This window comes from Siphateles boraxobius, unplaced genomic scaffold (assembly GCF_051911475.1).
Source record: "Siphateles boraxobius isolate OS27281-9 unplaced genomic scaffold, OSU_SipBor_1 3, whole genome shotgun sequence".
NCBI lineage: Eukaryota > Metazoa > Chordata > Actinopteri > Cypriniformes > Leuciscidae > Siphateles > Siphateles boraxobius.
This window is the reverse complement of record NW_027508919.1, coordinates 6026268-6039058: the sequence shown is the minus strand read 5'-3', so window position 1 is coordinate 6039058 and position 12791 is coordinate 6026268. Positions and strand designations below refer to the sequence as shown.

Here is a 12791-nt window from a genome sequence, read left to right as displayed (position 1 = left end):
TACCATTTCGTCTACTTAAATGGAGAAAAATCGATTATAACTTCGGCAAACTATGGAGTGCCGCAGGGATCTGTGTTAGGCCCTTTATTATTCTCAATATATATGCTGCCACTTGGTAATATTCTAAGGAAACATGGAATTAGTTTCCATTGTTATGCTGATGACACTCAAATATATATTTCCTCACGGCCAGATGAATACGCTAAATTATCCAAATTGACAGATTGTGTTAAAGATATAAAAGATTGGATGACGCATAATTTTCTTTTATTAAATCCAGACAAGACAGAGGTAATACTTATCGGTTCTAAAAACCGTCCACAAAACCTTTCACAGCACGACTTTAACATAGTAGGATGCCCTGTTACTCTATCCGCTACAGTAAAAGACCTGGGTGTTACATTAGACTGCAACCTGTCTTTTGAAAAGCATATTTCATATGTTACAAAAACAGCCTTTTTCCACCTTAGAAACATTGCTAAGCTACGTAATATGCTATCAGTCTCTGATGCAGAAAAGTTAGTTCATGCATTCATGACCTCGAGACTAGATTACTGTAATGCTTTATTAGCTGGTTGTCCTGCATCTTCAATAAACAAGCTACAGTTAGTCCAAAATGCAGCCGCTAGAGTTCTTACTAGATTAAGAAAATATGATCATATAACACCGATTTTATCATCACTTCATTGGTTACCTATAAAGTTCCGTATTAATTACAAGGTATTGCTTTTGACTTATAAAGCTCTAAATGGTTTAGCTCCAGTCTATTTAACGGATCTTCTATCGCCTTACAATCCATCGCGCTCTTTAAGATCACTAGATTCGAGGTTTCTGGTCATTCCTAGGATATCCAGATCCACCAAAGGAGGCAGAGCATTTTCACATTTAGCTCCGAAGCTCTGGAATAGCCTTCCTGATATTGTTCGTTGCTCAGACTCGCTCTCCCAGTTTAAAACTAGACTGAAGACGCATCTATTTAGCCAGGCATTCATATAAATTTTTTATCTTACAGTTACTGTAAGTTACTGTAAGTTCATAAACGCCAGAGGAGAACTGGCCCCCGACTGAGCCTGGGTTCTCCCAAGGTTTTTTTCTCCATTGGGTCACCTGATGGGGTGTTAGGACACCATTAGGTCACTGGATGGAGTTTTTCGGTTCCTTGCCACTGTTGCCTTTGGCTTGCTCAGTTGGGGATATTCAAATTAATTAACCAATCATACCATTGATCAGCTCTACCAAACTTGGATGTCTTTTTTCCAGTAATAAACAGACATTAAGTTGTTTTGATTGATACTGTGAAGCAGCTTTGATACAATCTGTATTGTGAAAAGCGCTATATAAATATATTTGACTTGACTTGACTTGGAGATTGACTGAACTTGACTGAACAACTGACTTGTTCTGGACAGGCTGGCACCCAACAACCCAAATCTGCGACCTGGAAGGTCACAACATGCCTATCTTCAGGGTCCGAGTGTCAGCTGCTTAATCGATGGAAATATGCTTCAGTCTATCTGTATATGTGTGGAAAATTACTATATCTATTTCTTAGCCAATCAGAAACTGCAACCTGAAGCGAGGACGTAGCTTAGACCTTTGGTGTGATCTTTGTAACTGTAAGAGGGGTGGCCTAAGAACTCCTTGTGAGTATTGAAGCTGACTTCTGCTGATGAAACTGCAACCTATCTTCAGTAAAACTTTTCTTCAATGTATTATGGTGCTTTTCCACTGGATGGTACAGCTCAGTACGGTTCGGCTCGGCGCGGCACGGTTCGGCTCGCTTTGCTTTTCCACTGCGTGGTACGACTCGGCTCGGCGCGGCACGGCTCGGTTCGCTTTAGCTCGGTTGCTTTTCCACTGCAGTTAGTACCGCTTCAAAGTGGGTGGGATTATGACTGATCGTTATAGTTTATCCGCTCCTCGGCAACTAATCGGCAACTAAGAACGTCTGCGGTTCTCGTCCACTGACCACGATTCAGCCATTTCTTTTTTGGAAGTTTTTTTTTCTTCAAGCAAGTCAAGCAAGTAGTTTTAAAACATCGGAGGCTGTTGCTGGCTATTTAAATCTAGCGGGTTTGATGTCTCGCAAATACAGTGACGCTGGTAGTGACGATTCTGTCTGTCTGACCAATCAGTGATCTACAGTGCTTCCACGTCACATTTTAGTATCGGTACAGTACGCTTGGAACCTCAACAGAGGTGGTACCATTTAAAGCGAGCCGAAGCGAGCCGTACCGTACCGTACCATGCAGTGGAAAAGCGCCACAAGTGAGCCGTGCCGAGCCGTACCGTATCATTCAGTGGAAAAGCGCCAAAGCGTGCCGTACCGAACCAAACCGTACCGTACCATGCAGTGGAAAAGCGCCATTATAATTCTGACTCTGGGTCTTCGTTCATCATATCTCGTTCTGGGTCTTTGACTGTAAATCCCCTTACACTATACATGGCATAATTACAAGTACATTTTGAATTCACCTTTAGTAGGTCCTGTGTGTCATCCATGCAGTAGACGCGGATGTTGTACTCCAGCGTGGAGCAGTAGGCGGGACCAAACAGCAGCAGTTTTAGGCGTTTAGCGGCAGCCATGCTGAGGGACTCCCCGACCAGAGCAAAGCGGCCCAGCTGCTCAGTGAACACCCGGCACGTCTCCGCCTCCAGCTGGCAGTAGTACGGCTCCGACACCACTTCCTCACCCAGCTGAAGTACATCCTGAGGAGCCAATCACAAAATGACAAGGATCAGAGAGGAGGGCAGAGAGCAACTGTGTCAGCCACGTTATTGGAGAGATGGCCAACTCCTGCCCTGAGGATGTTCGGTGTCAGATTGTAGATACAATGAAGTGACTTGGGTGAGAAGAAACTGAAAGATCTGCAAAATGAACTGTGTTATGTGCTCTAATGAGACACTAATAGCAGGAGTTCATCGGGAATCTTCACACATGGTAGTGCCTACTAAGAGATCAGAGCTTCCCTTTCTTTTGCTTATAAGCAGGGGGAAGAAAAAAATCTACAGCTCACATTCAAATCTACAGCTCACATGTGAAGGAAGAAAAAAGTTAAATACAGCAAAAGGAGTAATTAAAATTAAAAATACAAACAAACAAAAAAGTATGCATTTATTTCACCATTTCTGGTTTGAAAAGAGAAAACTAGATTTTTCAATTTTACTACATTTGCTGGTTAATCTAGTCATTTTAAATTGTAATAATATTTCACAATGTTACAGTATTTCTGATCAAATAAATTCAGCCTTTGAATGTACATACTACTCACTGTATTTATTTGATCAGAAATACAGTAACATTGTGAAATATAATTATAATTTAAAATGACTGTTTTCCAGTTGAATTTATTTTTAAATGTAATTTATTCCTGTGATGGCAAAGTACTCACATTCCTGTGATTCCTCAAAAACGTCATGGTTTATTCCTGGTTCAATTTATTTTAAGATAAATGTTAAATTACTTAAAACAATGGGGTGCAAAATTAAGTAGGATTGGTTTTGGCTTTGCAATGGATGGTGTTAATCAATTAGTGACTTGGACAGTTTGAGGTGCGTCTCTACTAATAACCAGGAGAATAAACTAATTAACAGGTTGCCATGTGCTGCAATATGGAGCTCGTCTGGGCGTGGCAAGATAATTCCATTAATTGGATGTACGAATCCTGACTGACATCAGAGATGTCTTCAAGTGTGCCTTGTATAGACTAATGCAAAGAAAATGTATTAAAATGTATTAGAAAAGGCATTCTTGTCAGAAAACGTGACTCTAGCAAAGGCCAACACTATTGTGGAGGGAACATGCTGTTTTCCTCACAGTCTCTGGTCAGATCACATAATGGCTCCCCAGAGTGGCTTTAATTAGAGAAAAGGCAAGTGGGATAAGTGGCGACAGAACCTTCTGCAGGAAGCTCATCAGAAAGATTCCTCACACACATCTCTCTCTTTTTCTCTCACTCACACCATTATTCTAATCAAATACAGAGAGGCGGCCCTACTGTCATGGACCTCGGGATCTGGGCCAGGAAATTACATCAGGCAATCAATAAAATAAACCACTATCTTCATCAGTGAAATTAGTATTGGCACAAGCAGTTTTCTATTTGACCACAATGAAGTATAATTTTTTTCCCCATTATATTTTTTTTTTCAAATGACTCAAAAAAAAAATCATCCTGCGGTTCGATAACGACACAGACTATATTTCATTCTCTTCTGCCTGCGTTTTGCTGATCTGCGTCCTCTGGAGAAATTAATTGCTGCGAGTCTGTCTGCCAAGGCTCCTTCCAGGACAAACTTCCCTGTGTTTTTTTCCTCTTTTGTCTGCTGTACCTGGCCAAGAACGGCGACCTGCCGCCAATGGGCTATATTTGGGGCAGGGGATGATTAAAAGTGCTGCTCTACCCTCTGTCTAAGACAGGCCTATTCATTCTACTGCCGCCCCATTGCTGCCACACCAAGGAGCTTGAATAATTTATGCACAGTATCAAACATGAAAGAAGACCTTCACTCTCTTCCTCCGCCCTTCCTTCCTAGGTTCCTCCTCTTCCTGGTCTCTGTGCTTGATGTAACTCGCAACGACCTGGCACGGTTCAGTGCAGATTTGGAAAAGCCATCAGGCATAATGAAGGACTCACCCCGGCTTAGTTTAAAAGTGGGTGCTGATGACCATGGGATGGAATGAGGTAGAGATCCATACAATTAAATGGAGATTAAATGTGAAGGTATGAGAGATAGGTGAAATGAGGAGTACGCTGATGGAGACACTTCAGGGCTTTATTGTCTGAGAGGCTATTTGAAATGATTATGACGATACAGCCCATTTGCCTCCATAAGATAATCAATTCAGTAGCAGGATGATGAGAGAGAAAGAGATGGGAAAGGGCAAGAAAGGTGAACGTAAAGCATGAGTTCCTCCTACATACAGTTCAACACTATTATATTTATCTATCTCCTGGAGCTGATGGAATTTGTTCATGTAACTTCCAAATGGTGTCACCATGTGGGCTTGGTTTCACAGGAGAAACTTCTACGAAAGGTAAATCTGCACAAGAATTTCAAATGTAATTTTCAGCACCCCCTGCATATTAAAATAAATGAAACTATATTTTGCTATATTAGTTTATAAATACTATATTTATTAACTAAAGTTATTTTATTCCCAAGTACATTTTCTTTCCCAATGTAATGTAATCTACAGAAAAGTCATTAATGTAATGCAAAATAAATATATTTGTATACATCGTAACATTAATTAAATAAATTAAATTATAAAAGAATATATTACATATGAATTATAATTACATTTTTATCACACTATGGAAATAGCAATTGAGAGGGGAAATTAAATTTTTCCTGTGATTTGGGAGTGTACAATTACCCGGACATTTCTACACAAGGAAAACCTGCAGGGTTCAAACCTGCATCCCTTTCAGTTATCAGCGCATATCTTTACCTCTAAAGCTAAACATAAATGCAAACAAACGCAAACGAACACTGACCTCCCACGTTCCCTCATATGACTGCTTCTTGAGACGGATGGCCCAGTTCTCCAGGCACGCATCAGAGCAATGGTCCATACTGAGGATGACCGGCCGGGTGAGCACCACACCGGGCGGTCCGCAGCTCACCACGGGGCTCAGCAATGTTTGACACCCAGCCAGGGGCAATCTGGAGGGAGAGCAGAGGAGAACATGGTCAGGATTCAACCAAAAGGGGTCTGGATGGATGGCCAATGTCAAGCACAGAGCAGATCCTTTAACAAGACGAGCTTCCACTATTAATCAGGGCTCTGGAGCTCTGAACTGACTTTTCACACTCTGCATTCAAGCACAGTAGGGAGCTGGTCTTGAACACCGCATGAATGCATGAGTAAAAAATAGCCAGACCGTTACCTGGTGCTTCACTCCGAAAATCTAAAACAGGAGAACAGTTCCCTTGCTGCGGCCCATGGCTCATTTGCATATAACAGACAAGGCACACAACACATACACACAAGCTTTTGATATCTCAAGCTTTTGATATCTCAAGCTAGCGTTAGTCATAAATCTGAGCAAACGGATCAAACACACACACACATGCACGCACACGCACACACACGCACACGCGCCAGCATGTGGAGATTAACTTCAATTATATTTGACGCTCTGTGCCGGGGCTTTTTAAAGTCTGATTCAAACTGTGCATTCTTTTTTTGTAAGGCAGATCCTCAGATGGGTTCCAGGGACCTACCTCATGTCTTCCTTCGTCTGAATGGTGAGATAAATCTCATAAATCTTCCCTCTGGGAATGGCCTCTGGCGGGATGAGCAGGCTGATTCCTAATGTAAATAGGAACAAAAGAGACAAAGTAGGATCATTTGTTCAATCTGAACGCCGCTTTTGTCACAGCTCACAGTGAGCCTTTATGTGACGAAAGAAAATGTGGTTAACACTAGTCCACAGTCAAGGTCAAAGATGTCATCTACCAGGTGTACCTTGAAAAACTGGTGTCGACAGCCCCTGCTGTCTGTCCTGACATAATTACTTCTGTATATGAAATTAAAATGCATAACGTGCACTTTTGGAAAAGGTATCATACATTTCACATTGGCAGCGAAATAACTTTTGTAAGAAATAATAAACCCTAAGGCCGTATGTCCACCAAAGCGTTTTTTCACGCAGCTGGCGTAAAATTCCAATTGTTTTCAATGGGATTGCTGCGTTTTTTAAACGCCATGAGCGTAACGAGGCGCTGAGCGTGTATTTAACGCTCAAGCGCTGAGCGCCGGACGTTTTTTACTGGTCGGCAAGAGTTGAAAAATGTTCAACTTTGGGTAAAACGCAGCACTCATCACTGTCAATTTTAACCAACCGTCCAATCACAGTGGAGGAGGGGCTGGACAAATAGCACACCAACCAACTGTCACAACAGTCTTTCTGTAGCATCAACCAGCAGAGCTAACCGAACAAAATTATTCATCCCCCTGAATCCAAACTAGATTATTATGATGTCTAAAAAATATTACTATAACTCATAATTTGGGTTAGTGATTTGAACAAACCCTTATCCCTAAATATTAAACTATAGTGTGTACCCCGCATTAAACGAATTAAAATAATAAAATACATTTATGAAATAACATGAAATAATAAAATAAAATAAAAAGTTGCTCACTGCTGCTATGCTCATAATTATTTCAGTTAAGAAGACAAACCACTGGTATATAGGATGCAATTATGCATTCATTCTCAAAACAGCAGCAGATTACAGGTATCTAAATTTGGGCATTATATTTTGAAGGACAATGCTCTTAGCCGAGGGAGCCCTGGTTATTTCATTTCCACTGCCTCGTGAGCTGTCTCTTTGACCGAGAGTGATTCATAATGTGACAGCCTGATGAACCCTCTGTCTGTGATTAAGGAGACTAATTGGTTTGAATATACTCTGGTGGTGTCCTTGGAGTGGATAGAGTTGCAGGCACTATGAATGTGCATGCTGCCTATCGGCTTACAGTGCCACGGCTGACAAATAAGCCACTGGTTCAGCTTGCAGAAGATGCAGTGAGGTATTCTTCAAAAAAATAAAAAGGGAAAATAAAAAAACGCTCCCCCAATTACAGCTATTTCTATCGAAAAAAGAAAACGGTGGTCATTGTCATTGCACAATCATTAGTGTATAAATGGAAGCACTTCTTTGCCCCCTCTGCCTTGTTCCTTGAAAAACGTCTTTAGAAGATGTTCGCATTCGCTCGTGCCCCAATTTACATAAAACTGCTTGGATTACCGTGTAATTGGATCACTTCACCCTTCCATTTTGGGCCATGTCAGTATAATAACATTGCAGTTAACAAAGCTCAGGAGTTCTTTCACAACACTCCTGACTAAACACATAAAACATTTTGCACAGTTTGCAGTCGTATAATCTTACCAGTGTTGGGGAGGGTTAGGCGGCCACCCAGGAAATTGAAAGTGCCGTAGGAGGTGTTGACGTTGTCTCTCGGTAGCGTTTTGAAATATGTCTGAGAGGAAAGGCGGTTCATGAATTCGTTGGGGTCGCTTGGCAGTTTGCCGTTGTGCAGCGTGTGGGAGCCGTTGGGAAGGGGCTCCAGGAGGGGGCCGTTGCTCATGGAGAACTTCCCGGTGACTTCGTGTCGAGAACGTAGAGTTCCCTGGTAGCTAGTGGTGGTGGTGGTCAAATCAGGCTGGATGGTGAGCAAATGAGAGTTTTCTGTAGAAACAAAGAGAACGAAACGAATGAAAAACCCATCGAAAGGTCACGCTGGCTAATAGTACACAGAACAAATTGAAATTCAGTGCAAACGCACAAATCCATGGATGTAGCCAGGCCTTCGCGCTGAGAGAGACTCACTCGTAAATAAATCAATGCCTCCTCCTCCTCTTTAGCAGCCACAATCAATTCCACACAGCATTTAAAGAAAGCCTGGCAGTCACGGTTTAAATTTCTTACACTTTAAATAAAGCTTACTGTGTGGCTTTATTCAGGTTCAAATCCCCAAAATCCAACTCCTTATTTCATGATTTCAGAGCCGTTCTCATGTTTTTCCACATTAAACACTTTACATATGTAAAAATAAAAGTGCACAGCAGTAGGCAGATTTGTTTCGTGGGAGGATCAATGGAAATCAGCTTAATGCTACTATTACCAAATCACTTCCCACGGTAGCAGGCGGACGAGTGAAGGTCTCCTCTCACGTGCAGCTTCAAAGGTAAAACTAAAATCACAATCATTTGCAACTGTGAAGATGACACACAAAACTATGACTACCTCGGTTTAATGCAAATAATGCACATACACGGACACATTTGCGAGACTGTGGGCCGCTACGGCCACAGGTGGTAAGGGAACACGGGCACTGATGAAAGGATGAGCGTGAAACACCGTGACGAGGAGTGGATAGTGTAGAGAAACAATAGCCTACTGCTGCGGGCTGCCCTGCGCGGTGCCCACACACCTGGCTTGGTGGGCTTGATGCCCATGGGCTGGAAGCCAGTGGTGAGGATGGAGGAGTCGGCCACATCTGCATCGAGACCTTCCTTCTTCCTGCGGTACACCAGCACCAGTATGATCAACAGAAGAGTCAGACACAGAGCCACCACCACGATCCCCACGTACAGAGCCACGTCCTCAGCACCTGACGCCGCTGCACAGAGAAACAGACACGTATGCATTAATAATAGTCACACAAAATTACGTCACCATGTTGGCAATATTCACATTTATTCAACATGCACAAATTTTCCTAAATGTCAATATTTTTTAACAAACAATTATTCATTACTTTGATGAGCTAATTGTTTCTGCCTTAAATTATTACATTCTTTAAATTAATAAATTTTTAGCTAACTGTGATTTTGTATATGTACATTTATTGAATACATAAATTAGTTACCTCTGCTAACGGATCACTCTAAATCGTAATGTGGACTTACGCATTTTCTGTAAAGCTGCTTTGAAACTATGTTTATTGTAAAAAGCGCTATACAAATAAATGTGAATTGAATTTATTTATTAGTCAGCAATGAGCTGATTAGGCTGATTTTAAAAGCTGTAACCACAATGTTTTGATGCCTCATTTTACTTGAAGCATGTCAGCTGCAAACAAAAGTTTACATTTATAATATCAGCAAGTATACTATGTTTTTAACATCTCTTATGCTCACCAAGGCTGCATTTATTTAATCAAAAATACAGTATAACAGTAATATTATTACAATTTAAATAACTTTTGAATATATTTTAAAGTCTAATTCCTCAGAATTTTCAGGATCATTACTCCAGTCACATGATCTGTCAGAAATAATTCATGCTGATTTGCTGCTCAAGAAACATTTCTGATTATAAAATATGTTGATCACAGATCTGCTGCTTAATATTTTTCTGGAAACAGTTTTTAAGAAAAAAATCCCACACATTTATTTGAAAAATCTTACATAAAAATGTCACTTCAATTTGTCTGTCCTTGCTGAATAAAAGTTTTCATTTCTTTAAAAAAAAAAAAAGTATGTAGTATGTATACTGTGCACAAATTTTACATATGTATGAAACACCTGAATGACCTACTGCAATTGACAAATGTGCAGTAAACAAAAGACAACACGGCAAAAAAGAAGAAGAAAGAAGCACTGTATACAGTGCAATGCATGCAGTAAGCATTTCATTCCAAACATGCAATCAATCAATCAATGACAATCAATGTCAACTTTAAAATGAAATACCTGTTCTTCCCGTGCAGTACTTTGTAATCTGATGTTAACCAAATTTTGCCAGATGCCAGTTTTTTTTTAAACATAAAATTATTACTAAACAGAATTACCTAAACCTGACTTGGCTTGCATTGTGCGTAAGGGAATTAACTGCTGGGAAAACATTTCAGTAGTTGTGCAGCTTCACCACTGCCGCCTCCTCCTAATCATATCTGTGCTTCAGTGGGCTGTTCTGCAGTTGGAAAGATGGGAGTGTTTGCTGGCAGCCTGCTACATCAGCATTCTTCAAGCTGCTGGATTTATGGCCATGATTTAGAAAGAAAGAAAGAGAAAGAGAGAAGAGAGAGAGAGAGAGAGAGAGAGAGAGAGAGAGAGAGAGAGAGAGAGAGAGAGAGAGAGAGAGAGAGAGAGAGAGAGAGAGAGAGAGAGAGAGAGAGAGAGAGAGAGAGAGAGAGAGAGGCAGTGTGTGTTTGTATGTGTCTGTTTCTGACACAAAGCAGATTTTCTTATGAATCCACATAATTTCATGTGCCCTCTCTCGTTGTGGTTGTGGCCTGCAGCTTTATGGCTGAGTACCCAGAGACAATCGCATCCAAAATTATTCTAATCAATTGTGTCGGTGGGTGATGGGATTTGAGAAGGTTGTCTCTGTGGCATGCTGATTTTTGGGTGGTAGAGGTGTCTGCGCTCACTGCTGGGATCTCTCCCAGTGCCTCAACATTGTGAAGAAAGACTGCAGAGGCATATTCAGGCCTATTTAGACGCTACGTGGACTGACAGCTAAAAGCTATGAGGAATCGCTCAGCCAAAGCTACTGAACTCAAAGCTGTGCATATGGGCCATATCACTAAATATTACACACTGACCTGCATCATAGTCCACTCCTGTACACACAAAGTGGGGTCAACAGAAGGGCAATTAAAAAATAAAGGTGCATGTTTTTAATAGTCTAAAAATTTGGTGAATAAATTGCTGGTATATTTATGATTGTCCAGAAATCATTCTAATATGCTGGTTTGCTGCTCAAGAAACATTTATTATTATCAATGTTGAAAACATTGTTTTCAGGATTCTATGATGAATAGAAAATTCAAAGGAACAGCATTGATCTGAAATAGAAAGCTTTTGTAATATTATAGACAAAAGTTTGGGGTCAGTTTATATATATATATTTTTTAAGAAATTAAAGAACTTTATACTTTTATTCTGCAAGGATTCATTAAATCGATCAAACGTGACAGTAAAGACATTTATAATGTTACAAAAGATTCATATTTCAAATAAATGCTTTCTATTCAACAAAGAATCCTGAAAAATTGTACAGAACTGTTTTCAACATTGATAATAATATAAATAAAAATAATATGTATTATATATATATATTCCCTTGTGTGGTTACTAGTGATGCATGCAAGTTTTTGTGTTTATATTTAAGTCAACGCATTGAAAAAAGATGCTACAAGGAACATACCGGTAGGTAAGTTAATAACAAATTTGCGATAAGGTTAATAGTTCATAATATCATTCTTGTGTGAATTGTTGCATTTAAAGTGGCAATTTACTTCTGAAGCATTTTTTTCTTCTCACACCTTTTTCACTTTGATGGAGGCAACAAAGTTCTTGGTTGTTTTTGTTGTTATTTTTTTATGATTATTTTTAGCCCAGGAAGTTTGACTCTCCTTGACTCAATCACGAAAACACTCACATCCTCACACTCTCTGCTTGGTTTGTTTGGTCTAAACGAGAGTGAGATTGTCAAAGGAAATTATTAAATTAGGATCATCCCCAAGCCTAAAATCACACAGACAATTAAAACAGGGCTGTCAATTAACATTATGCCAGCCTGCGTCACTCTAATTAAGCCGTCTTCTAATTGTTCATCACACTCTTAATCACCAGAGTTGCAATAAACACCCTCATTGCTATCAGCGGAGATGTTACTGAAGATAATCTACACTTCTCAGGCCTACAGGTGCCTGGTCCAGTTAATTTCATCCAAATATAGCTCCATTATTCTGATGTGACTTTAGAGTACAGCTAATGCCCATTAGGAATCATCGGCAACATGTCTTGACATGTTTTGTGTGAACGCTCCTGACTGATGACTCTGTCAATACGACATGATACCGTGCGAGCAGGAGGGTGGCCGAGCTGCAGGAAGTAGCATTTCATCAGGGCTTGTTTTATGACAGCTGGTCAATCGTGAATGACTGAGTGCATGCAAACAGGAATCGCTCCTGCGTCTTGGTATCGACGATGCATTAAGTATGTCTGCGTGAAGTGACTTTGTCATGGTTAAAAAGGACTTATGATATCATAAACTGAAGGTCTTCGCACCGACAGATGATGGGGGCTGGGTTTGTGCCTATAGCATGTGCACTCCAGGTACTGAAAATAGCATTAAAAAAAAAAGATTAACAGAATGAAGTGTCAGCAAATCTGTAAAACCATACAGAGTTTACTCTCTACTAAATCATGAAATGCAGTTTCTGTGAGAAAGTAAAAAAAAGTAATAAATAAATAAATATAATTTTATAATTTTTTTTATTCTATTATTATTTTTTATGTTTTTACAAATAATATAAT

The 12791-nt window shown here is 40.1% G+C and overlaps 1 protein-coding gene across 4 annotated transcripts in view; it reads right to left on the bottom strand.

Moving 5' to 3' along the window:
- unc5a (unc-5 netrin receptor A) overlaps positions 1-12791 on the bottom strand; it is a 210298-nt gene that overhangs the window by 18625 nt on the left and 178882 nt on the right. For 2 of the 4 annotated variants that reach the window (XM_077247567.1, XM_077247569.1), the window contains 5 exons: positions 8921-9142; positions 7909-8208; positions 6232-6319; positions 5502-5670; positions 2476-2709 (listed from right to left, as the gene is read on the bottom strand). In XM_077247567.1, the coding sequence (XP_077103682.1) occupies positions 2476-2709; positions 5502-5670; positions 6232-6319; positions 7909-8208; positions 8921-9142 (1013 nt within the window). The remainder of the gene's footprint in view (positions 1-2475; positions 2710-5501; positions 5671-6231; positions 6320-7908; positions 8209-8920; positions 9143-12791) is intronic. The other 2 variants (XM_077247568.1, XM_077247570.1) reach the window with 1 other exon arrangement.